This window comes from Protopterus annectens, chromosome 9.part0 (assembly GCF_019279795.1).
Source record: "Protopterus annectens isolate FY-2018-M chromosome 9.part0, PAN1.0, whole genome shotgun sequence".
Lineage (NCBI taxonomy): Eukaryota > Metazoa > Chordata > Ceratodontiformes > Protopteridae > Protopterus > Protopterus annectens.
The window spans coordinates 954,351,522-954,378,778 of record NC_056743.1 but is presented as its reverse complement, the minus strand read 5'-3'; the positions used below and the strand labels follow the sequence as shown (position 1 = coordinate 954,378,778).

The window sequence follows — 27,257 nt, the reverse complement described above, 5'->3', positions numbered from 1 at the left end:
TAATCTTGTAAAATGGGTAAGGTAGTTCAGCAATCTGAAGGCAAAAGTCTCTGAAGAAAAAATGCACTTTCCATATCTGTCCATCACACGAGACTCTTTGTTCGGTGAATGAACAAACAAAGTTCCTTCTTGGTTCGGTGAATGAACAAACAAAGTTCCTTCTTGGTGGTTGCTGCCACCAGCATAGCATCTATGGGACTCCCTTGGTCAGGAAAGTTTTGTCAGCTGGGGACATAATAAACTTATCTGGCCTCTTAGGAACAGGTTCCACTGAATCTGGAGACTCCCACACCTTTTGAGAAACCAGGTCTATCAGTTTGGCGAAAGGTGGCGACACCCAAGTGGTGGGAGATTGAGATCCAAAGACCTTCACAAGTATGGACTCCTCTGCAGAAGGGTTTGTGGGCTTCCAGTCACCTCTCTGCTTAAGTATTTCCAGGATGTCTCCAAAGGAGTCAGCATCAGGAGGTGACCATGGGGACCCTTCAGCTTCATCGAGGTCCGTATCAGAAGTGACAGACTCCTGTGGGGAATCTAAATGTTTCCTCTTACATAACCCTCTTCCGAGGGACCTCCTCAGAGGGGGACACTGGAGAGGTTTCAGAAGAGTGGGGAGTAGCCTGTGGGGCATCCTGAGGCCTAGGATCTCTGCTTCCCTGTGGAAGCAAAGATACAGAAGCAGACACCGGTGCTTTTGGGGAAAGAACGTCCGAAGATAACAGTGGAATTGTCTCATTACCTCAAAGGCCCCCACCCCTGATCCAAGGAAACCTCTGGATCTGAAGAAGCTGAGGGAATTCACTGAACCAAGGAATATGGGCCCGAGGCTGAGGTAGGAGCCAAGCTTACCCGAGACAATGCCTCGAGAGGCAAGATCGGATCCGACAACTGTCCGATCCAGCTCACCTCCCCGGACCCAACTGGGGAGCATCAGTGCCTAGACTCCTCGAGTTCAGATGGAGCTGAGGATGTCAGAGCAATGGTCAGGACTGAAGATGCCGAAACAGGTCTTGGCTCCGAAGTTTCCACCAGTATCAGCTCCGGACATTCCAACTCTGAAGTTTGAGAATGGATCGGAGGAGGAATCAAAGCAGAAGGGGGGGATGCAGTTAGATCCAAATCCCTCAGGGTTGGATCTGATAATAATTTGGCCAGCACCAGTGTCCTTAATAGCCTTTGTACCACTCGATCCACATCGCCGTCAAGACAGGCTCCTGGAAGATCAAGTCAAGGGGGCTGGAGATTTAGAAGGCTGTACAATGGGTAACCTGAGCATCCGAGAGAATGGCTCCAAGACTGGGGACTGACTCTGAATTTCAAATTCCTTTGACACCGAAACTGATTGTGTCAGGGCCGACAACTTTTTGGATCTGGTAATCTTCGGATCCAGAGATGAAATTTTTGCCATTTTTTTTTAGATGACTCCGATGGAGCACTAGAAGAAGAAGAAGATCTCTTCTCTGCTTTGTCAGATTTTGATGAAGGAGACTTTTGTGATTTAGAAGAACCTGGACCTTCTTGAATAGCCTCTGAGAAGGGGGTCTTTAACAATCCCCTCAAAATAAGCCTGTTTTTCCTCTCCAGGAGAGATCTATGGTTAAAAGAATGGCAAATTGTACAAGACCCCTGGAGCTGTACAGCTCCCAGACAATAGACACAGATAGTGTGTCTGTCAGTCAACAACAATTTTTGCCTACATTCCTCGCATTTCTTAAAAACAGATGGTTTTGAATCCTTGGAAGACATTTTGAAGGAAAAAACGATGTATAGATAAGAAAAAGATACTTCTCTCTCTCTCTTTTTTTTTTTTTTTAAATAACAACAAATACTAACAACAAAAAATATTGTTTTTAAAAGGAGGCAAAGCCCTCTAATTTAAATGGACTATGCTCAAAGGACAGCAGGGAAAGGTAAGGGAGAAAGCCCTCTAACTAAATTGGGCTAAAGAGGAGACAGTTTTCTAATTTAGATGAACTGTCTGTCAGAAACAACAGGATTTTAAGAAGAGAGGTATGACAGAAAGAGCCCTCTAACTTAAATGCGCTATAGAAGTTTACAGAAAGCTGGGAGAGGAAGAATAAGGCCCAAAGAAAGACGACAGCCAACCAACAGGAAAAACAGACATAAGAGGTAGGGTATACTATTTAGCACAACAGGCTATAACAATTTAATGCTAGTACAACAATTAAAGCAAAGATTTACACAGTGAGAGGTAAATGAGATTATACTTAGCCACAGCTAGCAGAACGAGCACCTGATCTTGTTTAGTGGCAAATTAAATCTGGGAGCCATTCCTAGGGCATGCTGGGATAGGGATTTAGTCACGAGCTAGTGGAAGACCTTGAGCTTGCATATAAGGCTGAGTTGGATCCGAGGATCAGATCTGAACCCATCCTAGTAAGAATGAAGGTAAGATCGGACAACAACACATCATTAGTTAATTTAAAAAAATGTATAAAACATCTTTCAAGGAACATGCCTTACAAAGAATACTGATACACTACCATACCTTTTACCTGTAAAATGCATGTAATAGAAGAACAGTCATTTAATCTTGGAACATCTTCTGCATTCATTCTTAATACTCATTCCATGCACCCCCCTAAGCCCACCCAGGATTCTAGTTTACCTTTTGTTAAACCTGAAAAATAAAACTGTGGCTGTAAGTTAATATGCCTAAAAAGGGTATTTTTAGTATTCTTATTCACAACATCATAATCATGTTCATAAACTCTATCCTAAACAAGCCGTTCTGTCTTACCAATGTAAAATGCAGAACACTGATTACATTGAGCCACATATACCACTCCTCTGGTGCCACAGTTAAACAGTACAGTTGTGTAAAATCTTACCATAAAAGTAGATGTCCTTGCATTCACTGCTGCAGTATTCTTAACTACATGGGATTCCCTGCCGTGGAAGCCTGACGTCCAGCCAGTCTTGCAAAGACTTCTGAATTTAAAAGGTATGCCGAACATTACCACATGCTCCCTGTGTAACGTAGGGCATAAAAGTGATTTTCAGGCTTACCAAAAACAGACCTGATTGTCCCCAGGAGGAACACCAGTCCAAGGAAACCAAGAGGTAACATGTACATCCAGGAAGGTAAAGAACTACAGGGGTGGCGAGAGGGAGGGAGCAAATACTGCAGCAGTGAAGGCAAGGACATCTACTGTTATGGTAAGATTTTACTTACACAACTGTACTATGTCTTTACATTCACTGTTGCAGTACTCTTACCTGTACAGGAGAGTGCCAAAACTCAAGAGGAAACTAGGGAGGAGGAAGGGGCAGAAGAATCCCCTAAAAAACATGAAGAACTAAACTAGCAAAGCCAGCCCTAGCGCTATAGATACAATCCAATTTGTAGTGCTTGTTAAAGGTATGCGCAGAAGTCCAGGTAGCTGCTTCAAGAATAGAATTAGTATCTAAGCCTTTGAAAACAGCACCAGAAGATGCCACAGCTCTAGTAGAATGAGCTTTAATTGAAAAAGGAAGGCTCTTGCAATGAAAAGTGTAACAAAAGGAAAAAGCTTTAGAAATCCAAGAAGAAATAGTCTGCTTGGATACAGCACGCCCAAAAGATCTAGGATGAAAAGAAACAAATAACATTTCAAGTTTTCTGACAGCCTTGGTGTTATCCAAATAAAATAAGTTGCCTACACATGTCCAAAGTATGCAGCACTCTCTCACTGTCAGTCTGAGGAGAGTGGAAAAAAGTAGGCAGATTAATAGACTGATTAAGAGATAGCTCATTAACCACCGTTGGCATAAAAGAAGGGTTAGTGCACAAGGACACTCTGTCCTCATGAAAAATCAAAAAAGAAGGACAAGCCGTAAGGGCCTGCAACTCAGACACCCATCTGGCAGAAGTACGTGCTAACAAAAGAACAATCTTCCAGGAAAAATGTTGCAAGGAAGCTGAAGCAGACGCAAAGGAGCCTGTGTCAAATTCTCCAAAACAAAATTAAGATCCCAGGGAGGAAGAACAAGCTTCCTGGGAGGTCTAATATTAAAGATGCTTTTAAGAAATTGTTTCACCTCAAATCTGGCAGCTAAAGGAGGAGAAAAAGGCAGACAAGCAGAGATAGCTAGTAGGTGGGCCTTAACAGAAGAAGAGGCTAAACTAGTATTGAGCAACTCACTCAAATAAGACAGAACAAAAGGGACATCCACGGTGAGTGAGTCCAGGTTAAGAGAGAGGTACCAAAAATAAAACCTCTTCCATTTGGATAAGTAGGATTTCCTATTTGCAGGTTTCCTGGCCTCCTGCAGGACTTGCAGACATCCTCAGAAAAAAAAGGTGTCTACAAGAAATCAAAATTCTATCACTCACAATGTTAGTTGAGCTGAAGCATGGACAGATGGGGATGGATAAGAGATCCCTTGTCCTGTGTGATTAGATCCACCCTGTGAGTTAACTTGTGATGATTTCCCCTGGCTAGATGCAGAAGAAGAGGGGGGCAGTGCTGTCGTGGCCAAAAGGGAGTCACCAACAAGATTTTGGGAGCATCCTGCTGAATTTTGAACAGGAATTTTGGAATGAGAGGAAGGGGAGGGAATGCATAAAGAAACATCCCCTTCCAAGAGAATGAGAGCACGTCCACCTTCCACACCAGAGAACCTGGGACTCTGGGGAAAAAACAGAGGAAGTTGCCTGTTCAGAGGGGAGGCGAAAAGATCCACTTGAGAAGTACCTCACTGGTGGACAATGTCCAGAAACACATCCCTGTGAAGCATCCATTCGTGGGACTGAGTTAAGGACCTGCTCAGAGTGTCTGTCCCAGTGTTCTGACTGGAAGGAATACAGACTGTCCAAAGAGTCACTTGACAGCAAGATCCCATATCAGAAGTGCCAACTCACCTAGAAGATAAGATCTCGTTTCCCCTGCTTGTTGATATACCACGTCACTGTGGTATTGTCTTCTGTAAATACGCTGGGAAGCCCTAGAGAAATGAGAGACTGAAAGGCCTGAACAGTCAGCAGAACAGCTCTCATCACTTTGACACTGATGTGCTCCTTCTGCTGACAAGGCAACCACACCCCCTGTACCTTTATGGAGCCAGAATTTGCCCCTATCCCATGTTTGAAGGAAGAGGCAGGTGAAAAGGGATCCCTAGATTCAGAGACAACTGCTGAATCTACCAGAGAAGTTCCTGTCTGAGGTAAGGAAGAAGAGGAACTACAAATTCTAGAGGATAAGTGTGTTGAAGCCACACTGACTTCAGAAACCACTGAAATTTCTCATATGAAAGTTGGCCAGAGGGGGCATCGGAGTGGTGGATGCTATGAAACCCACAACTCTGAGAAACTCCCTGGTAGTAATGGTAGCCAGAGGAAGAAGAGTATGAAAGAAAGAAATGAGAATTAAGGCCTTAGGAGGGGGCAGTGATGCAAGCACTGGCACTGCTTGAATCCTGCAATCGAGAAAAATATGATCCTGAGAAGGAGTCAGAGAAGACTTTTTGAAATTTATAGTGAACCCCAGACTCTGAAGAAGAGATACAGCAAAATGAAGAAAGGGTCTCAGGAGAGGACACCTGAATCAACAGGTCATCCAAGTAAGGAAATATTTGGATTCCTTGAAGTCTGCAAAAGGCAATCACAGGAGCAAGGAATTTGGTGAACACCCTTGAAGCAGTAGAAAGGCCGAAAACTGAAAATACCAGGAAGCAACAGACAAATGTGAAAACTTCCTGAAAAAAGGATGTATCAGAATATAGAGATAAGCATCCTTGAGATCCAGAGACACCATATAGGTCTGAGGGAGCCAGAAAGGAAACAGAATCTGAAGGAACAACATCTGAAAGGAAGGTACCTTTAGAAAAGTGTTTAGATGAGAGAGGTGTAGAATAGGTCTCCAAGTGCCCTCTTTTCTGGGCACTAGAAATAGTCGGGAGTAGAACCCTTTCCCCCTTTGGGACACAGGCACCTCTTGAATAGTACCTTGAGACAAAAGATCTTGATGAGCCTCTGGTAAAAAGGGAAGATGTTCCCGAGGAAGAGGCTGAGGAATGACCATAAACAGGCAACGGGATTTCCACACCATGAAGTACCCTTGACAAATGATTGACAGAACCCAAGACTCCTGAGTGATCTGAAGCAAACTGGAAGAGAAAGAGAAAAGTGGAGAAAGAGGAATGTGGCTGGGAAGGGATGGATAGTCACACAGCACCTGGTTTGTCCAGAAAGGAAGGCTTTGGAGTCCTCGAAAATTGAGTAGTCTTAGCAGGAGGAGTCAATTTGTCACTCTTCTTAACTTTAGTAGAAGGACGGCATTGCCTATGAACAAAAGCAGGCTTAGCGGGGTAGTTTCGCTGAAGTTTAGGCACAGGAGAAACAAACACATATTTAAGCTCCCATAAGGCCTTGCCTTTATCCTGAAGGGACTTTAACCAGCAGCTTCCCAAAACAAACATTTAGAATCCAGAAGAACATCCATCAACTTAGCTTTAATATCATCAAGTAGCAGTTGAAGCCTAAGCCGAGAATACCTCCTCATAACTGAACCAAAAACAGCAGCCTTAGAAGAGGCATCTGTCACATCATAACTACATTTAATAAAATGACGAATGACTTGAGAGGAAGTCCCTAGCAAGGAAAGAACACAAATTTTACCCTCAGAGTTTGGAAAATCAGAAATAAGTTGACAGGCCTGAGAAAGAAGAGCCAACACATACCTAGACATTTGGGTCCGTTAATCAACAGTCCTAAAAGCTAGGGTAGCAAAAGTGTAAAGCTTTTTTCCCAGCCTGTCCATAGTTCTGCTGTCCTTGTCAGAAGGCAATAACTTGGGTGAGGGAAGCAATTGAGATGGCTTATCAGAGGCTAGGGACACTATCAAAGGGTCAGCAGCAGGACATTTACATAAAAAAGAACAATCCTCAGGAACCCTGTAAAACCTATCATGCTTCCTGGAAGCAGGGGAGGGAGAATCAGGGGCCTGAGTGGCATTGGAGAAAGCATCCAGTAAAGCAGCCGAGACAGGAGGAATAGCCACAGGTTTTGAGTCCAACTGCAACAACTCATAGTACCTCGTATGGATATCAAGAGACCTGAATACAATCCCACTTAAAAAGTTCTATCATACTAGAGAGTGTGTCCCCAGAGGAAATTTCCTTCAAAGGAACATCAGGGCTAATAGATTCCTCCTCCTCTGATTCATAGTCCAAAGGGGAAGGAAAATGAGTGGAATAAGTGAGGAATTCATCAGCAGAATCCGACATCCTCAGAAGAATTCTGGTCTCTAGGCCTTTTAACAGGAGTAGAGGACCAAGGAGGAGCAGGAACTGAAACCCCATGGCTTTAAGGACATTAAGGCAGAAAATAACCATTGAGTAAAAGCCTGCCACTCACTTTGTGGATCCCTAGAACCAGAAGAAACATGTTTAATTTTTTTCTTTTTTAAGGGAACATCTTGAGAAAACTCAGATCCAGGACGGCAGTCGAGAACTGTAGCAGGAACTTCTTCCCCAACTAAAAACTGAGGAACTTCCCTAGGGCCCCTCAGAACAATATCAACAGTGGTTCTCTCTGAATGTCTGACATGGATGCCTGCAAAGCCACTTTGGACGTGCTGCCAGCTGGATCCTCAGCAGCCTCCAACACAGTCATGGCAGAGAAATCTAACAGCACAGCCGGACAAGCCTCCAGGTTCATAATGAGCTTGGGAGAAACACCTGGCAGAGGCTGGACAGTGAAAGATTACGGTCGTACCTTTTTCACCTTCTTCCCTAATGGTGGACCCTTGGGGCGGGAGATTCCTTCCGTAGTATCTTTAGCGAGTAGCTTAAGATGATGGTTCTCAATAGACAAGAAAAAGGAAGAAAGTCTATTGTGAGGGATTTTTTAAACAAACGTCTAGCAAACAGAACAAAGACACAAACAGCAGGTAACCACCACCGATGGAAACCCAGAACAGACCACCAAATCCAAAGTAAAGAATGTGTAATCCACTACAGACAAACGAATGATAAAACTTAGAACTTTATTTTGACAAACAAAACTTTAGGAACCTGGACAAGCGCTTTCGGCAATTATGCCTTCTTCAGATCCTATATCAAAAGTCCTGAAATTGCTTATTTAAAGCGCCACTATCCAATCAACACAAAACATCATCCAATAGTTAAAAAGATACATTAAAACCTATTAAAAACAGAATCTCAAATCCATTTTCCTTCATCAACCAATCCAATCTATGGAATCTGGCACACCTCCTTTTGAACCAATCCATTTCTTTCAAATAACTTCCTGCTAAGAAGAGTTCTCAACTCAAAAGATAATAAAATGGCCCAATAGGGCCTAATATACTAATTCTGCAACTTTCTAGGAACGAATCCTAAAGGTTCATTACGTTATCCATAGAGGTGCAACCCTTTCGCACTTAGCCTATCATGGCTTAGTTCACAATCGAGTGGCTGCCAATCATTGTCTTCGCCATGACTTCGGCACTATTACTTTACATGACTGGGAGACCTCCAATCACCTTCGCATAAAAGAAAGACTCAGTGGCAATTCGTCATTCTTAGGCCATCGTTTGCCAATCAGAACAGAATCTTTTGTTGTCACTCACTGGAAAGCACATAGCTTTATTCAATTCCACTGACATAATTAAAACTATGAACCAAAAGCCTAAAATACTCAGGTCTAGTGCGAAATGATCAGACTCTTCCGAATACAATTCAACAAGCTGAAAGCTATCCCCAGTTGTTGGCCATTTTTCTTAATTAGCTTTCCTGAAAGTAAGCATATTTAATACTAAATTCATATCAAAAAAGGGATTCCTCATATCAAAGGGCAAGAATAGAAAACTTCCTAAGTTAAATGTCTTCCTTTGATCATGGAAATATAGCCAATTCTTTAACATATTTAAGTGGAAATAACACCTTTTAAGTTTAATCTCCATTCTTAAAGGAATTCCAACAGAAGACATATTAATATATCTGATCAAGAAATAACACTAGCTCTTTACATTTAGCCTCCCTTCTTTAAGAAACTGTTTTAACAGAATAAAGCCATTCAGTCCTGGGAAACAGTCCACTTTGAGATTCATGATCCACTTTGCTTCTTCAATTTCAGTTTTGTTAAACAAATCACCTCCTCACATGGTCTCTTTAATCATAGAAATTGCCATAAATTTAAAATTATGTGTGGAATTGTCCTTAATATGTGTATATAAGGCATTAGTTTCTACTTTGTTCCTAATTTCAGATCGATGCTTAAAAATAGGTTCTTTGAACCTTCTATTAGTTTTCCTGACATAAAAAGCCGAGCAAAGAACGCAAGTAGCAATATAAACAATGTTCTTACTTACACAACTGGAATAACCAAAAAACCTGTTGGTCTTCCCTGTTCTCGGGTAAATAAAAATATTCGTGGTGTTGATGACAGCACATGCCTTACATGAGCCACATTTACGTGTGCCTATACAAGGCTTGACAGATTGTTGAGCCTTGGGAGTTATATTGTTCTTACATAACAGAAGCTTTAGATTCTTCTTATTTTTGTAGGTAAACCTAGGGGCTTCCCCCACCACTGCTCTTATTTTAGAGTCCAATGTTAAAATAGGCCAATATTTCTTGACTATTCTACGTATCTCATAATTGTCTGTGCTATAAGTGTGTTTCTTGTTTCTCAAGATATATAGAGAAATATGAAATTTATGATCATATAAATAAATAATTATATGAACATCAATTAATATCTCTTTACCTGTACTAGACAAGAGGTCAACTATCAATGGAGTTGTATATGCCATTTTGTAAGCTTTAAGAATAAATATTTTTTGATATGTTGTATTTACCTAGCCGCGGTGGTGCAGTGGCAGCCTTGTTGCCTCACAGCAAGAGGTTCTCTCGTTCGATTCTCGGCTGGAGCGCCTTCTGTGTGGAGTCTGCGTGTCCTCCCCACGGTCGAGTGGCGTTCGAAAGACATGCGTAGAATGGGCGTGCCTTCGCTGAAGGATGGGCATCAAGCTGGCACCTCGGCACCTGTAAAAAAATCTGCTACCAATCATTAGCGGTCTGGAGTTCCGCTGTGGTGACCCCTAACTGGGAAAAGCCAAAAGAAGAAGATTATGGCTATGGAATTATTAATGCAAATATGAACAAGCAATATTTGATGCCTAGAGGTGTCAGTAAGCTGTAACTGCAGAAACACCTGGAGGTGTCACTGGTGTAATGAGCTAACTGTTTTGTACCATGTGGCTAGGAAGACTATTTAAAGGGTGGTTAATCTGATTTACGTGATTCTGATAGTCTTATTAACATTAAAAGAAGAAAACACTTAATCTTGTCTGCTTTTGTTGTTAGTGGTGTGCATTAACCTTTTGGCTAAAATGATCATTTGTGAAGCCAACTCTTTTGGTCCCAGTATTCTCTAGGCAGCGTTCTTTTTTTTTGGAGTCAGTACTCTTGATTTAATCTTCTCTTGGTAGATGCCCTGGATGGCACATACAGCAGCTCAGCACAATTCAGAGATGTGCAGCAAACTCCAAAATTAAAACCAAAGGGTGTTCCACCAAAATGGCAAGCATACCATTCAGGAAGTTCTGCCCATGCACTGCCCAAGCAGAGACAGTCAGGAATCAATGTCACTCTGCTCCCTCTCTTACCAGCAGCAATGCAAAATAACTAATCCCCAGAGGGCTCCCAAGAAGCAGTTTACATGTTTTCTAGTGAACAGTAGTATCTAGAAATGCTAGGAAGTAATGTCTTGCTGCTGTTCTCTCATCAGGAACAAAAGGGAAGCACTAATCCGAACAGGATTCCTGAGAAACTGTTCACATGCTCTCTATTTGCTGGTAGTCTTGTCCCAAATGCTACAGATTTTAAAAGTAAGGTAGAAAAAGGGGTTAATAATTTAGAGATTGCAGCAGTATGCACTATGTGGAAACAGTGTAAGGGGAGGGTCTTTCCTCTTCGGTCATCTAGTGCTCAGTAGTACGAGCTGATGAGATGAGACTGAGAGGAGCATCCAAAATCAAATTTACACTGGGGTGGGCAAGTCAAGTCACAGAGTTTAGAAGCACAACAGGGACTTCGTTGGAAGGTGGGGAAAATCAAAAATAGTCAAACAGCAGCAGCAATCTCAGAGAACTGCCAGCTCCCAAAGATGAAAACTTTTCCTGCTCTGCATACCTTAAATTTAAAAAAAAATCTACTTCTCAGCTCCTTCTCCTTTGCAATCAGAGAATAGAACTGAGAACTTTTAAAACTTTTTTTTTAAACGTAAAGCACCCTGCAAAAAAACAAAAGCATAATACAAAGAACAATGCAAGTATGCAGACTTATAATTTATTTGCTTTTATTCATTGATATTTGTTTACCAGGAAAGTCTGTTTGGGCAATATCTCATTTTCAGTGGGGGGCCCAAGGAGAAAAGCTTCAATATATTACATGAAAGCAAAAACAGAAGAATATACAAAATAAAAGCATTTGATATGGATTGTCACGTTTACAAACACACTATAATATAACAGAGTTGTAAGTGTTGCAATTTTTACAAGTGCAGTACACTATAATGCAAAGTAATGAAATAAATAGTAAGACTGTCTGGTAACAGAACTAAGCATAATCTGTCTAAATTAAAATAGACGAAGAGACAGAGACTGAAGCAAAAGTGAATAAGTACGAAATACATGAATTCAAAAAAGAGATGAAAAGGGCAGTGGTTAGCTGAGAAAATGATTTGACAAAGAGTGTCAGAGATGAGAAAGAGAGAGAGAATGAAGACTGGTTACTAATGAAAGGCATATGTGTATACATTACATGAGAAGAAAAAGTATGTGTACAACGTTAAAAGAGAAGAGATATTTACAAACTACAAATGAGTATTTAAGGAGTATGACCTCTGGTAGCAAGTGAATAAGATTTTCAGTAGTGGGACAGGAGACGGTAGTAAGGTAATAGAGAGGGACAACAGGGCAGAAAAATGAAAATAATAGCTGAAATATGTGATGGGAGAGGACGGCTGTAATAAAGTGGGGTTAGACATAAAAGTTTGGTTAGAAGACTGAAGGTGGGGTGAAAGATATGTTTGAATGATCACTGCTTCAGTAGCCTTAGCTATATGGGTTATATCCTGCCAAGGATGTAACAGCCAGCCTATTTCCATGCACCCGAGTTGAGCTGAGCTGACTAAAAGACAAGTTTGAGCACACAGCCTTCAGGGCTTTCCTGCCAGCAGATAGAGAGAGAGGGAGAGATGGGGGAGGCAGAGTCCTGAAAGGACAATGTTTAGAACAACAAAAAAATAAATAAATGTCCACACCCTGGCATAAAAAACACACCAAAACACAAGGGAGATGGAGGGAGGGAGTGGTTACTGCAGCAGCAATCATTTGAACATCTACTGTTATGGTTTAAGTTGAACTTACACAACTGTACTATGTTCATCAAATTGATAATTTCTGCAAAAGCCTTAGCTATAAAGATAGATTACCTTAGCTAACTAAATTTGGGAGTTGAAAGAACAGTCCAAGAGCCCCTGGAGAATGATCCTAGCAGAGCTTGATCTAGACCTAGAAAAGGAATCAAGCCTGTAGTGCTTTGTTAATGTATGTACAGAGGACCAAGTAGCAGCTTCTAGAATACTTCTAGAATCCAACCTTTTCAAAAAGCCATATATGAAGCCAAAGCCCTGGTAGAGAAGGCCTTGACACTTCCTAGAATAGTTTTGTTATGGTGAGTATAACAAAAGGTAATAGCCTTACACAACCATTTGGAAATAGTCTGTTTTGACACAGGCTGTCCCCTCTTCTTAATTTCACAAGAAAAAAAAAATGAACAATTGATCTGAAGATCTCAAAGATTTAGTTCTGTCAGGATAGTACCCAAGTTGTCTGGGGACTATGAATCTTTGCATGGAGTCTTGGAACAGAATCTTGCCAGTTGATTGGTCAGAGGGGATGCAAAGTGGTCTACCTGAGGAACTCCCCACAGATGGATCAAATTTTGGAAGACCCCCCCCCACCCCCACCCCCGATCTATTTTCCAATTGTGCGGTTCTGGCCTAGTACTGCTCAGCTTATCTGCCTCACAGTTTTGCTGTGATGGAATTTAGGATGTCTGTAGAATGAGATTGTGCTGTGAAGCTAACATGGCTAATCTGCAAAGGGGGTACAACATAGTTCTCCCTTGTTTGCTGATGTACCACATGACAATGGTATTGTCTGTAACCACTTAAAGAGGTCCTGGGGACCAAAGATGGTTCAGAGAATTGAGTGAATTGATCAGTGCAAGCATTTCCTTGACATTTATATGCTTGCATCTGTCCTTGGTGTCCCATATCCCTGCACATTTATCCCTCCTGAACTCCCCAAGCAAAGTCCAAATGATCTCTGGTGACTGACTGATTTAGAACAGGGAGTGAGAAGTGGAGACTTGGATTTAAGGATATATGTTGTTTCCACCAAAAGATTTCTCTTCTGACAAACCCCAGCACTGGGATTTGACAAGATAAAGGATATTGATGCTGGGCTCAAACAAATTTCAGATACCACTGTGTCTTTCTCATGTAGAGTCTTACCAGGGGTATCATGACATTCATAGATGCCATGAGACCCAAATTCCTGAGGGATTCCTTCACAGTGACCAAAGTCTGCATGGAAAACTTTAAAAAGAGATCTTGATAAGGATCTACCTTTTCTTGTGGAAGAAATGTTATTTGAACTGAGCTGTTTAGTTGGCATCCCAGGAACACAATCCTGTGTGACAAAGTCAAGAAAGATTTATGAATGTTCTCTTGGAATCCCTGGTTGTGTAAGAGATCTCAGACCCATGACAGAGATTCCTGACACTTTGAAAAAGACTTTGCAAAGATAAGCAAGTTATCCAAATATGGAAAACTTTGGATATCTTGTAGACAGGACTGAGCTATAATTGAAGCTAGACACTTTGTGAACACTCTTGATGTAGAGAACAGTCCAAAGGGTAAGGCACAGAACTGATAATGTGATCCAGACACACAAAAACCTTAAGAAATGTCTGGAATCTTGATGAACAGGAATATTTTGATAAGCATCTTTTAAGTCTAGTGTTGCCAGGAAACTTGAAAGAGGAAGAAAAGGTAACAAGCTGCGAAATGACATCACTTTGAGCTTGGGAACTATCACAAACATGTTTAGGAAATAAAGATCCAGAACTGGTCTCCAAGCATTTACTTTCTTTCTTTGGCACTACAAATATCCTTGAATAAACCCCCTTCCCCACCTAGGAAAGAGGAACTGGTTCTAGTACTCCTTGGGACAGCATGTGGTGAAGAAACTGTGGAAACAAGATAGTCTTATCTGGAGGATGACGAATGCACCCCAGAAAGGATGACTTTCCTCCCTGAGCCATCTGTAATCTTGAAGAATTTTTTTCTGAATCCATTTGTCTGAAACAATCTTTTTCCACAGAGAAAAGTGGCAATTCAGACTTTCTGTAAGTAAAAAGGAGTCAGGATGGGAGGGATCTCAAAGTCTCTTGATAGTCATTCAGCCTTGCTGGACTGTCCTTGGTTTTGGAAGGTTTGAGGCTTTCTTTGGAACTCCACTGCCATTTCTTCATAAACATCTATTTACCTGTATTCTGTTGAGACTGTTTATTCTGTTTTTTTTTGTCAAAATTTGAGAAGGAGACAGTAAATTTCTTGGAAAATTTGGAAAAGAAGGGCTGAAAAATTTTAGAAAATCTTTGGATCAGCTTCCCCTTTTCATCACACTTTTTGATCGCCTCTGCAGAAGATAGGACAAACACTAAATCTCTATTCAAGGGAGAAATTAAACATCATCTGGGAGGTTCTGAGAATGAAGCCATGCACACCTCTTCAAAACAGTACCAGTGGTCACAGTCCTGGAAAAAGTATCAACAGAGTTATACACACACTGTAAACAGTGAGTAGTGACCTGTGCAATAGCATAAACTGAGTTATTCAAAGTAGAGTTTTCCTCACAAGAAGAAACTGCAGATACAATATTCCTCACACTTTCACAATTTGTCAAAACAAACTTTAACATATGTGCCTGACACAATTCAAAATTCTGAAAATTAAAGATGCCAAGTATATACTTTTTTCCTGAAACTATCAATAATTTTCACATCCTTATCAGAAACAGTAGAATTGGAATTAACTAAGTGCTTGGCAGCCATAGGATCAACTAAAACTATAGCTGCTGGGTCAGGTTTGGGAATGTGTATAAAAATTTAAGAGCGTGGGGAATGTTATGTAATGTATCCTACCTGCCTTTTTAGGGACAGCTGGCTCACAATCAGGAAAATTGCAGGGAGTAACATACAGACCCTCTTAAGCATACAGAACAGAAGGAATGGGTGTAAGCTCTGGAAAATCCTTCTGTAGCAACTCACAGTATTTTCTGAGGGACTGGGAAATCTCAGTGTTCTCCCACTGACAAGACTACCATGTTCTAGCAACAGTGTCAGAGAAAGAGAAAACCCCACAAGGAGAATGAGAAACTAAGCTCTCCTCTGATTCTGAATTAGAAATTAGAAAAAAAATGTATCTATCTCTGCATCTTCCTATCCAGATTCAGAATCTTGAAGCACTTCAGGAAAAGACGGATCCCTTTATTTTACCAGAAACTAGTTTATAAGAATGATCAATAGCCTGAACTAAACCTAGAGCCAGACCCAGTAAACTATTCCTACCCAAAGAAAATTGAGGAAATGTAGATACATGCTTGTTTTTCTGTTTCATTTTGACAGAAAAATGGGGCCAACCATTTTACTAATGGCAGCAACAGTTTCCCTAGGGATTGGTACTGCATTCTGACACACCAGGGAAACCTTCCCTGTTCCTTCTCCCAGGACTTTCAAGAGTGGTTCTCTCTTGCCCATTGAGGGGACCTCAGCAGCCACAGAGGATATGGCTAATCCCTGGTCCATTGTGGCTATAGGTGCTACAGAAGGAGGATCCGGGGTAAGAGATGAGTGGCCTGAGGTAAAGCAAATGACCACAGCATAGTCACCCACCTGCAGCTGTGGCAAACTGCTAGCCTACTGTTGAGGCAAATTAACTGCTTAATATTTTTTTTCTTTTTGTAGCTGGAAGAAGGACCAACCATGGGACTGGTAGTCTGTTCCCTGGTCAAGTTAAAATGGTGCCATTTTCACGGGGAGGACAAGCAGCAATTGCTGGTAAACACTACCTGTTCACAAAAGTTACTTTTTGACAGAAAAAAGGAGTAAAAAACACTTTAAAAGACTACGGTTTCAGTTACTTTACATCACTTTTAAACTGACAGAAAAAATGAGCGTTCTGTTTAAAAGTGCATTACAGTCTCAAAACAGTCCATTAGAACACAACACTCTTAGATTTAAAATAACTTTCCTGAAGAGGAAAGTAATAAAACATTAACAAAATTAAGAAAATGGATGCCCCCCCCCCCCAAAGGGAACTTATCTGCTCAGCAAATGACAGCACAGGCCGACTGTCGATCCTTGAAAGCCTCAGAGGAGCATACTCTTCGCCAGCAGTAAAGCTCTGAAGGGTCACATCCAAACTTGTCTTTTAGTCAGCTCAGCTCAAGCTGCCTGACAGTTTGGGCATGTGGAAGCTGGCCTTCTGTTATATCCTTGGCAGGCTACAATCCATATAACTAAGGCTACTGCAGCAGTCATCAATATGATGAACATAATATATTACAGAAAAGGACTAGCCTGGTGTGGAGGATGCCCAATGCCAGACTGCAAGGAATTAGTTAAGAGTGTTTTTAAAGAAGTTTTGAACATGTGGAGGTTGGGTAATGACCTGATTGTTGTAGGAAGTGAAAAAGAAGTCATGTACTCACCATAACATTCCATGTGAGTTGTTCCATCTCGCCTTCATTCTTCACTGATGGGTTCGGAGCTGATCCTCAGCTCCGACACGGCCGACTAGCAAGCTCAAAGTTTTCCAGTAGCTCAAGACCCAAACCCTTATCCCACAATGCACTGCTGGAATTACCTCAGATCTTGTTTGCTGCATACCAAATAGAAATACAATAATTATTCTGCCTAGGAATGAAGACACATTAAAAAAACAGTATGAAGACAGCCTCCAGGTCAACTGCCAGCCAGGAGGGGGAAGGAGGGAGGGACGTGAGAATGAAGGCGAGATGGAACAACTCACATGGAACGTTATGGTGAGTACATAACTTCTTTATGTGAAGTTGTTCAATTTCGCCGTTCATTCTTCACTGATGGGTAGCGTCCCTAGCACCCTGATCTTGGGTGGCTCATGGAAGTACACTCTTCAGAACCGTAGAACCAAATGAAGCCCTGCCCCTGGAGGCCTTATCCACTTTGTAATGAGTTATAAAAGTGTGAGGTTTAGACCATGTGGCTGCTGCACAGACGTTGTCCAAAGGTAATTTGGCTTGAAAGGCTGAAGAGGTAGAAACTGCTCTGGTTGAATGAGCCTTCACCTTACTAGACAAGGGCATGTTAAGACAAGAATAGGTGTAAGTGATACAATCCGACAGCCACTTAGATAGAGTTTTTTTGGCAACTGGTTTACCTTTCCTGGCCTCAGAAAAAGACACAAAAAGCTGATCTGATTTCCAAATGTATTTTGTTCTGTCTAAATAAAACCTAAGTTGTCTGTGAACATCGAGTTTGTGCAACATATATTCCAATTTGTTGGTGTGATTAGGGAAGAAAACAGGCAACTCAATGACTTTATTGATGTTAATCTCAGAACATACTTTAGGCAAAAAGGATAGATTTGTCCTGAGAGATACTCTATCAGCATGAAAGACCATATAAGGAGGCTTGATAGATAGGTCTTGGAGCTCTGACACTCTGTGGGCTGAAGTGATGGCTACTAGGAAGATAGTTTTCCACAATAGAAATTTTAGTTCACAAGATGATGCAGGCTCAAAAGGAGAAAGAATGATGTGAGACAACATAAAATTCAAATTCCAAGGAGAATAAGGAGTCTTCACTGGAGGCCTCATGTGAAAGGAACCTTTTAGAAAAGCTTTAGACAATTGGTGAGCCATAATATTCAATCCATCAATCCCTAGATGGAAATTAGATATAACGGCTAGTTGTACCCGCACCGTAGCAGCCGCTGCTCCTTTGTTGAAAATTTCTGTCAAGAATTGTAAAATAGAAGATAATGGCACTTGGTAAGGGTCAATATTATGAGAGGAAGCCCAAATGGAGAATCTCTTCCACTTACTACGACACAATTTTCTAGTGGAAAGCTTATGGGAAGACAACAAAATTTGACTAGTGTCATGGGAAAGATTATAAAGCCTGGCTATGCGGGGAATTGGAGCAGCCAAGAGGTTAGCTTCAGTGTTTGCAATGATGGATGTAGATCCCCTGACGGATGTGTCAATAAGTCTGGAACTGGGTCCAGGATCCATGGGTCTTCCAGAATGTGATGGTAAAGAAACGGAAACTAAATCTGCCAAGGCCAATGAGGGGCTATAAGGATGATTGTCTGTCCCAGCGACTTTGCTTTCTGTAAAAATCTGGGTATCAGAGGAATTGGGGGAAATGCGTAGAGGAGACCCGGGGGCCAATCGTGGACAAAACATCCCTCGGGGACTGACCTGGTGGGGGAATCAGGGCAAAATAGCTTCTGCATTTGTTGTTGATATGACTGGCAAACAGGTCGCAGGAAGGCTGGCCCCATTCGCGGAAAATTCTGTCCGCAATCTCTTGTTTGAGGGACCATTCATGGGCCAGCTCAGTTTGTCCGCTATGACGTTGGATTTACCCGGGATGTGCATTGCTAACAGAAAGCGCTGGGATGACACTGCCCACTGCCATACTCTGAGGGCTTCTCAGCAAAGGGGGTAAGACTTGGTCCCGCATTGCTTGTTCAGGTACCAGACCACTGACATGTTGTCTGTCTATATTGCAATTGTCCCTAGAGGAAGAGAGTCCTGAAAGTATTGCAACACTAGAAGTACTGCTCTCATCTCCAGGACATTGATATGCAGATATGACTCTTGATCTGTCCATGTGCCTTGGGCAGTCTTTCCCTGAAAATGCCCCCCCCCACCCTATCAGGGAAGCGCCCGTGGTCACAGTGACAACTGGAGGGGGTAGCATGAAGGGATGCCCTATTGTGACATGAAGAGACGTCAACCACCACTGAAGATCCTTCGTGCAGGAATTGGTTATCAGGATCATGTGATTCATTGGAAGTTCTTGGTAAGACCATTGCATGAATATGAGCTATTGAAGGATCCTCATATGCATTCTTGCCAACGGGATTGCCAAGATTGTTGCTGCCATCAGTCCTAGTACTTTCAATACTTCTGCAGCTGGTGCTCTGTTCTTTGATACCAAGGACGTGATGTGTTGGCGAAGAATACAAACCCTTTCTGGTGGAAGACGAAGAGTGGTGGTTGACGTGTCTAATTCTGTCCCTATAAAAACGATATGCTCAGATGGCAACAAGGCAGACTTTTTGAAGTTGACTGTAATGCCTAGCCGATCGCAGAGTGTCAGAGTAGCCTCTCTCACTTGAAGACATTGATGTCTGGTGGTGGAGGTAAGGAGCCAATTGTCCAAGTACAGAAACACCTAGAATCCTAGACGCCTCAGGTGAGCCATGACTACTGCCATGCACTTGGTGAATACTCTGGGGGCTGTAGTGAGACCAAAGGGCAGAGCTCGAAATTGATAATGATTGGCTCCCAGCCGGAAACGCAGGTGATCCCTGGTTGGTCTGGCCATCTTTATGTGGTAGTATGCATCTTTGAGATCGATCAAGCACATCCAATTGTCCTTCCCTAAAAAGGGAAGCATGGGCTGTAGCGTGACCATTCAGAACTTCTCTTTCTTCACAAATTGGTTGAGTCTGCTGAGATCCAAAATGGGTCTCCAGTCCCGTTTTCTTTGGAACCAAAAAGAATCTTGAGTAAGTTCCGAATCCTGCTTGGTCTGCCGGGACTGGCTGGAAGACTCTTTTTTCTAGCAATCGGCGTACCTCTATTGTTGCTTGTTCCCTGTGACTGGGTGGAACGTCCAGGATTTTTTTGACGGGAAGGGGCTGGGTGTTGAACGGTATGAAATACCCTCTGGAAATGATACTTTGCACCCAAATGTCATTTGTTATATCTAGCCAGGCTTCTGGGTACAATGACAAGCGACCCCCAGCTGTCTCCAGAGTAGGACAGCCGGGCCTCCCTTCAGGAGCACTGGTAGGACTGACCAGAGAAGTGATCTCTGTCACCCTGGTGTTGCGGACCCCCTCTGCCGTGAGGGCGGCGTCTTCCATTGTAACCCCCTCCTCTGCCTCTGGAGGGGGGCTCTACACGTGTTTCTTGAAAGGTTCCTTGGGCTTTCCAGAACCACATCTTTAGGAAAGGGTCGAGTGGGGGTGGAAAAATGGACTTCAACGGCAGACAGAGTCTTTCCTTCTTGTTAACACCTGGACAAAGTCTCCTTCACCTTTGGCCCAAACAAGGATGAGCCGTCAAACGGGGTATTCATAAAGGAAGACTTGAAGGGTTCCACGAAGGAATAGATTCGCATCCAGACATGCCTACGAAGAGCAATTCCTGTACCTGCAGCTCTACTCGAACCATCAGCTGTGTAAGATACGAGATGCATGGATGAGTTAACTATCGAATTAAGGGTAGCGAGCTGGGTAGCAACTTTGTCGGATACACTTATAGCTACAGCACCCTGAAGAGTATCTCCCAACTCCTTAAGGAGATCTCCCTGCAGTCTGGTAAAATGGGTCAAGTAGTTCAGTGATCTGAGTGAGAAAGTCGCTGAACTAAACATGCATTTTCCATATCTATCCATGATCCCAGATTCTCTGTTAGGAGGATGGATAGACGAGGAAGTCTCAGACATTTCCTTTTTGGTGGCTGCCACCACCACCATGGCATCAACAGGGACTCTCTTGGTCAAAAAGGACATATCTACGGGGGTAGAAATAAACTTATTAGGCCTCCTAGGAACAGGTTCCATAGATTCTGGTGACTCCCACGCCCTACAAAAGACCAGATCCATAAGCTCATCATAGGGCAGAGACATCCAAGAGGTGGAAGGTTGAGACCTGAATGCCTTCAGGAGAACCGACTCATCCTCTGTAGGGCTCTTGGGACTGCCAATCACCCCTCTGCCTAAGAATTCCAAGAATCTCCGCAAAGGAGATGTCCTCAGAGGGGGATCTAGGGGACCCTTCTGATTCATCCAAGTCGGTGTTTGATGTTAGAGACTCCTGTGGGGAGTCCAAATGCTTCCTCTTGCATAATCTTCCTGGGAACTTCTTCAGGGGGAACTTCTGGAGAGGTCTCAGAAGAGCAGGGAGCATCCTGTGGGGCTACCTGAGGCTCTGGGTCTCTACCCTTAGGATGACCGGAGGAAACAGAAACTGACACAGGCACTTTAGGGGAGGAAGAGGCCAGACCTTGAGATGAGGAAGTCTTAGGAGACAACACTCACCTCATGGCTTCGAATGTACCATGGCTCTGATGAGAAGGAGTTGATGGATCAGGAGGAGCCACGATCCCCTCCCGCACTGAAGCCGTGGGCTCCGAGCCCGAGGTAGGAGCCGAGCTCACCCGAGCTGAAGCCTCAAGAGGAAGAGTCGGCACCGACAAGTCAGTTATACTATCCTCCCCAGACCCGACCGGAGCGTGTCGACTCCTAGAGTCCCCGGTCGGCGCTGAGGATGTCCGAGCAGATGGAGCCAATGACACTGGAGCAGGTGTCAGCTCCAAGGGATCCACAATCATCAGGTCGGCCCCCTCTGGCTCCGAAGGTCCGGTATGGCTCGGAGGAGTAGCAGACAATTCAGGAGTAATGGTCTTCGGCTCTGACGGTTGGGTCTGAGCTAACAGCAATTTAGCTAGGCCTGGTGCCTTTAAGAGTTTCTGAACCAGCCGGTCCATATCCAGATCGGACAGGCTGACAGAAGACCTGGAGGAGTGAATAGATGGTGCCGATTAGAGCAGTAGAGAGGGAGGTTTTTCAGCAACCAGTTCCCGAGCAGTGTCCCGGTTCCAAAAAGAACAGACTGTCGGCTCCAAAGTCAGTGGAGCCGAAGTCACAACACTTTCTGACTTTTTTCCTTTCTTTGTCCTGGATTCTGAGGAAGATTTGGACGATTTGCTGGCCCCATCCTGGTCAGACAATGCCTCTGAGAAAGGGTGTTTGATAATACCCCTATCAATTAACTTCCTTTTCCTTTCTGCAAGCACTCTAGTAGAAAAGGAGTGGCGGATACTACATGACTCCTGCAGGTGCACCTCACCCAAACAGTATACACACTGCACATGGTCATCTGTAACAGACATATTTTGTCCGCAGTCTGGGCATTTTTTAAACCCAGACTTTGGATGCTTTTCCTTCTCTTCAAACATAGTACTAACTACTACGCACAAAATCAAAAAAGAGAAAGAAAAACACTATTTAACTATATAAGATAGTTAAAATTAGAGAAGATTAATCTAATTAACTACACACCGCCCAAAAAGGCAACTAGTAACAACACAATTTAGCTATATGAGATAGTTAAAGTTAGAGAGGATTAGCAATCCAATATCAAAAAGCCCAAAAGGGCAACTCTATCTAACAAGCTGTAAGAAAAGGCCCAAGGCCAAAAGGCTGAAGGCAATCAGAGGATTTTTACTGGGAAAAGGGGGAAAAACAGAAAACAACTGCCAACTAGATGAAAGTATATAGTTATAATAGTAAAAGATATAAAATTCAAATAGAAAACTTGCTGAAAGTTGAAAACTCCCACAATAGTCTCGAGCAACGCTGGAAACCAAGAGATCCGTGCCGCGGCAAACTAGATCTGAGGTAATTCCAGCAGTGCATTGTGGGATAAGGGGTTGGGTCTCGAGCTACTGGAAAACTTTGAGCTTGCTAGTCTGCCGTGTTGGAGGAGAGGATCGGCTCTGAACCCATCAGTGAAGAATGAACGGTGAGATTGAATAACTTCACATTACTAGGTTTTAGCTACCGCTGTGGAGTACAGAAAGTGTCTTGCAGATTTATTTTATAAATGAAAAATTCCAAAACACTCACATAACAGCAGCATTCTCAGAACAGTTGGCATCTTTCAAATATTTTTTAAGATTAAACATTGTAATGAGCTACCAAATGAATTGCAGGGACAGTTCTACAGTGTGCAGTCGGGATGAGGGGTAGTGATGTAATACACAGATAAGAAATTATTATGCTCAACAGCTACTGCTGGATCCCTAACACACAGTTTTTGTACTTGGAGTGTTGTAACTGCTTCTACCAAAGTATGTTAAGTTGGATTACTTAAAAAAAAAAGTTTCCTATGATTGTCAGACAAAAAAAGTAAAGGAATAATGAAATGGACTTACTTGTACTTTCAGTTTGGCAGCATCCATCTTCTTACGAAATTCTTTTTGTAACCTGATTTTCTCTGCTGCATCTCTCATCTCCTTGTTTTCTAACTCCTGCAACTGTTTCTGGGTTTCAGTCAGTTCATTTCTGGCCTTGTCTGCTTCCTGTTCCAGCTGAGAAATCTTCCAGGAATACTGCTTATTTATCTCCTGTGCATCCTTACCTAAAACGGCACCATTATATCTTTTATAAAACGGACTTTAATAAATTAACAAAATGAGTGCTTAACCAACAATAAGAACAAGTATATTAATTGACGATGTGAACCCCTAAACACAAATGTGACAAATGAGTGTGCAAAATTCATGTAACAAAAGAAGAAATGTTTCAGGATGTCTGCAACTTTCCCAACACCTACATATTTAATGAATTTACATTTTGAACACTCAAAATACTCTCGTTCAAGTTAAATATATCATAAGCTAGCAGACTGCATACAAAAAAGAAGTTATGTACTCACCATAACATGCCATCTGAGTAGTTGCACTTCATTTGTCTTCAACCTGTGGGAATAAGAATCAGAGCCGGCAAAGATTACTAGCATCAGTTCGAAGCTCCAGACCCCTCCCCTTACCCATAACACACCTCCCTTGCCTTCCATCCCCAGATCGAGTTTGCTGAACTTACACTTATAACTCAACCTGATAACATACTTGTGACCTATACTTACAGCTCGTAGGCTGAACATACGCCAAAGGTCCGGGGGAAGGAAGGAGGGATGGTTGAAGACAAATGAAGTACAACTACTCAGATGGAACGTTATGGTGAGTACATAACATCTTTATCTGAAGTAGTTTACTTCATTTGATCTTCAACCTGTGGGACAGAATCCCCAGCTACTAAACTCCTGGGTGGCCCTCATGGAAGGATATTCCTGAGCACTGTGGAGCCAAAGGATGCAATGCTCTCCTTCTAGATGTCAAATCCACTTTATAATGGGAGATAAACGTATGAGATGAGGACCAAGTAGCTGCTGAGCAAATGTCATCTAAAGACACCCTAGACCAGAAAGCTGTAGATGTAGCCATGGACCTGGTGGAATGAGCTTTAACCTGACCTGGAGGAGACATGCCTTTGTCCTTGTAGACCTGCAGGATGCATGAAGAAATCCATCTCGCTATCATGACCTTGGAAATAGGTTTGCCCAAAAAGGGTCTATAAAATGAAACAAACAATTGATCTTTGACCGGGGGGGGGGGGCATAGCAAAAAAGTGCCTTTAATAAAGGCTTTACACAGTCTAGAAGATGCCAGGGATGCAGAATTCTCGACAACATGAAAATGAGAAATGGCAGCCAATTGAATTTTGGCAGTAGAAGAAATATATCCATGATGGAAAATATTAGCTAGGAAATCAAGAATAGCGGAAATAGGAGCCGTGAAAGGATCTAAACTCCTCTGAGAGGCCCAAAAAGAAAAACATCTCCATTTGCTGCGATAAACCTTTCTGGTTGAAGACTTATGAGCAGCTACCAAAATAGACTTAACTGAGGAGGAAAGTCTGGGAGTCCTAGCAATCACAGGAACCAGAGCAGCCAAGCCATGAGCTTCAGGCTGTCCAGATTTGGATGAGGCACCCCCAATGGGTGTGAAATCAGATCCTGAATGGGATCTAGGATCCAAGGTGGAGCCAGAAGGTGAGACAAAAGGAAGTGAAACCATACCTGGTGAGGCCAGAATGGGGCAATGAGGATCACTTTGCTCCCCAGTCTTTCTGCAGAAACCTCTGGATGAGAGGGACTGGAGGGTAAGCATACAGAAGACTGGGAGGCCAAGCATGAACTAGAGCATCTCTGGGGGAGCATCTCTGGGGGACTCCCCGGTGGGGGGGGGGGTTCAGAGCGAAAAACCTGCTGCACTTCATGTTGGAAGGAGATGGAAAGAGATTGCAGCAAGTTTGACCCCACTCGCTGAAGATCTGTTCCACTACTGACGGATTCAGAGACCACTCGTAAGGCATCAGAATGGTCTGACTTAGCCTGTCCGCTAGAATGTTGAACCATCCCGGAATGTGCGCTGCGATAAGAAAGCGACTGGTGGGGATCACCCATTCCCACACTCTCATGGCCTCATGACAAAGGGGGTAAGATCTGGTTCCTTCCTGTGTGTTGATGTCCCAGACTACCAACATGTTGTCTGACTGAATAGCTATCATCCCCAGAGGAAGAAAAGCATGAAGGGCCTGCAACGCTACAAGAATCGCCCTCATCTCTAGGACATTGATATGCAAACTGTTCTCCATGGGGGCCACAGGCCTTGGACTGTTCTGCCCGAACAATGCCCCCCCCCACCAGAGTTGGGAGGCATCCGTGGTCACTGTGGCTTGAGCCGGGGTTGAAACGAAGGGTCGTCCCTCCAAAATGTCTGCAGAGCTCATCCACCATATGAGGTAAATCCAACAGGGACCACTGAATTGCCAAAATCCACTGAAGAATCCACATGTGTAGTCGGGCACATGAAAGGAGAGTTATCGTCGCCGCCATCGAGCCCAGGGTCCTCAAACCAGATTACCATGTCAGGAGATGAGAATGGTAAATTAGGGAGACATGCATCCTGAGGTTTTGAACTCTCTCCGAGGTCAGGAACACTTTGCCCTGGAGTGTGTCTATCCTGGCACCCATGTAGTCTATCACCTGTACAGGCTCTAGTAGAGATTTGGATGTGTTGATTGTGACACCCAAACTCAGGGCAAGTGTCAGAAAGTAGTCTTTGGTTTGGGAAAGTAGACACCTGGTGGGAGCAGCGAAGAGCCAATTGTCCAGGTACAGATATACCTGAATCCCCTGAAGCCTCAGGTGAGCTGTTACCACTGCCATCACTTTGGTAAACACCCTAGGGGCTGCTGTGGTGAGACCAAAGGGTAGGGCTCGAAATTGGTAATGATTGGCCCCTAGCCAGAAGCGGAGGAACCTCCTGGAGCTTCTGTGCATCTTTAGGTGATAGTATGCATCCTGGAGCTCTAACGAGCACATCCATTCGCTCTCTTGCAGGTACGGCATGATGGACTGTAGTGTGACCATCCAGAACTTTTCTCTGGCCACTGATAGGTTCAGGGTAGAGAGGTCCAGAATGGGCCTTAAGTCCCCCATTTTCTTTGGCACCAAAAAGAACCTGGTGTAGAAGCCCGATATGGACTGATCTGGGGGGGATGGTTTCGATGGCTCATTTTCCTAGCAGCTTGGAAATTTCCTGTGCTGCTGTCACCCTTTGCGTGGGTGGAACATCTGGGAGGTGTTTGGGAGCGGTTGGAGAACCCACAAAGGGGATAGAATATCCTCTGGATATGATTTGCAGCACCCAGCGGTCCATTGTTATGGACTCCCAAGCCGCTGGGTGCAAGGACAATCATCTCCCGAATGCCTCCAGAGTAGAGCAGTCGGGCAACTCCTCAGGGTTGCTGCCTGGGTCTGTCCGAGAAAGGTTCTCGAGACCCAAAGTTTCACGGACCCCTCAGCCTCTGGGCCAGCGTCCATTCTGTCCCCCTCTGCCTCTGGAGGAAAAAGAGCCCTGAGTGTCCCAGAAATACTGAGACTTCCGAAACCACATCTTCTTTTGCCCTCTCTGGTTCTGGGAAAAGGACCTTTGAGGGTTAGAGAAGCGGATCCCAATGGCAGACAGTGTATTCCCATCCTTCTCACTCTGGACTAGTGTCTCCTTGATGGTCTTACCGAACAGAGTTGAGCTATCATAAGGGGCATTGGCTAAGGACACCTTAAAGGGTTTGGTAAACTGGCACAACCTGAGCCAGGCATTACACCTCATGGACACGCCGGACTCAGCCACCATAGCCACTCCTTCTGTTGCATGGGAGAGGAGTCGCATGGATGTATTCGATACTGCTCTCAAAGTGGCCATTTTCGCAGAGAACAAAGCCTTGTCCTCCTGCAACATGGACTTGGGTGGAGACTCCTCCAGCTC

The 27,257-nt window shown here is 43.4% G+C and overlaps 1 protein-coding gene across 1 annotated transcript in view; it reads right to left on the bottom strand.

Annotated features, from left to right (window-relative positions):
- The window catches only part of KIF27 (kinesin family member 27), a 1,524,306-nt gene that overhangs the window by 768,908 nt on the left and 728,141 nt on the right, over nucleotides 1-27,257 (bottom strand). Inside the window, exon 10 of the mRNA XM_044083686.1 lies at nucleotides 23,298-23,503. Within this exon, the coding sequence (XP_043939621.1) occupies nucleotides 23,298-23,503 (206 nt within the window). The remainder of the gene's footprint in view (nucleotides 1-23,297; nucleotides 23,504-27,257) is intronic.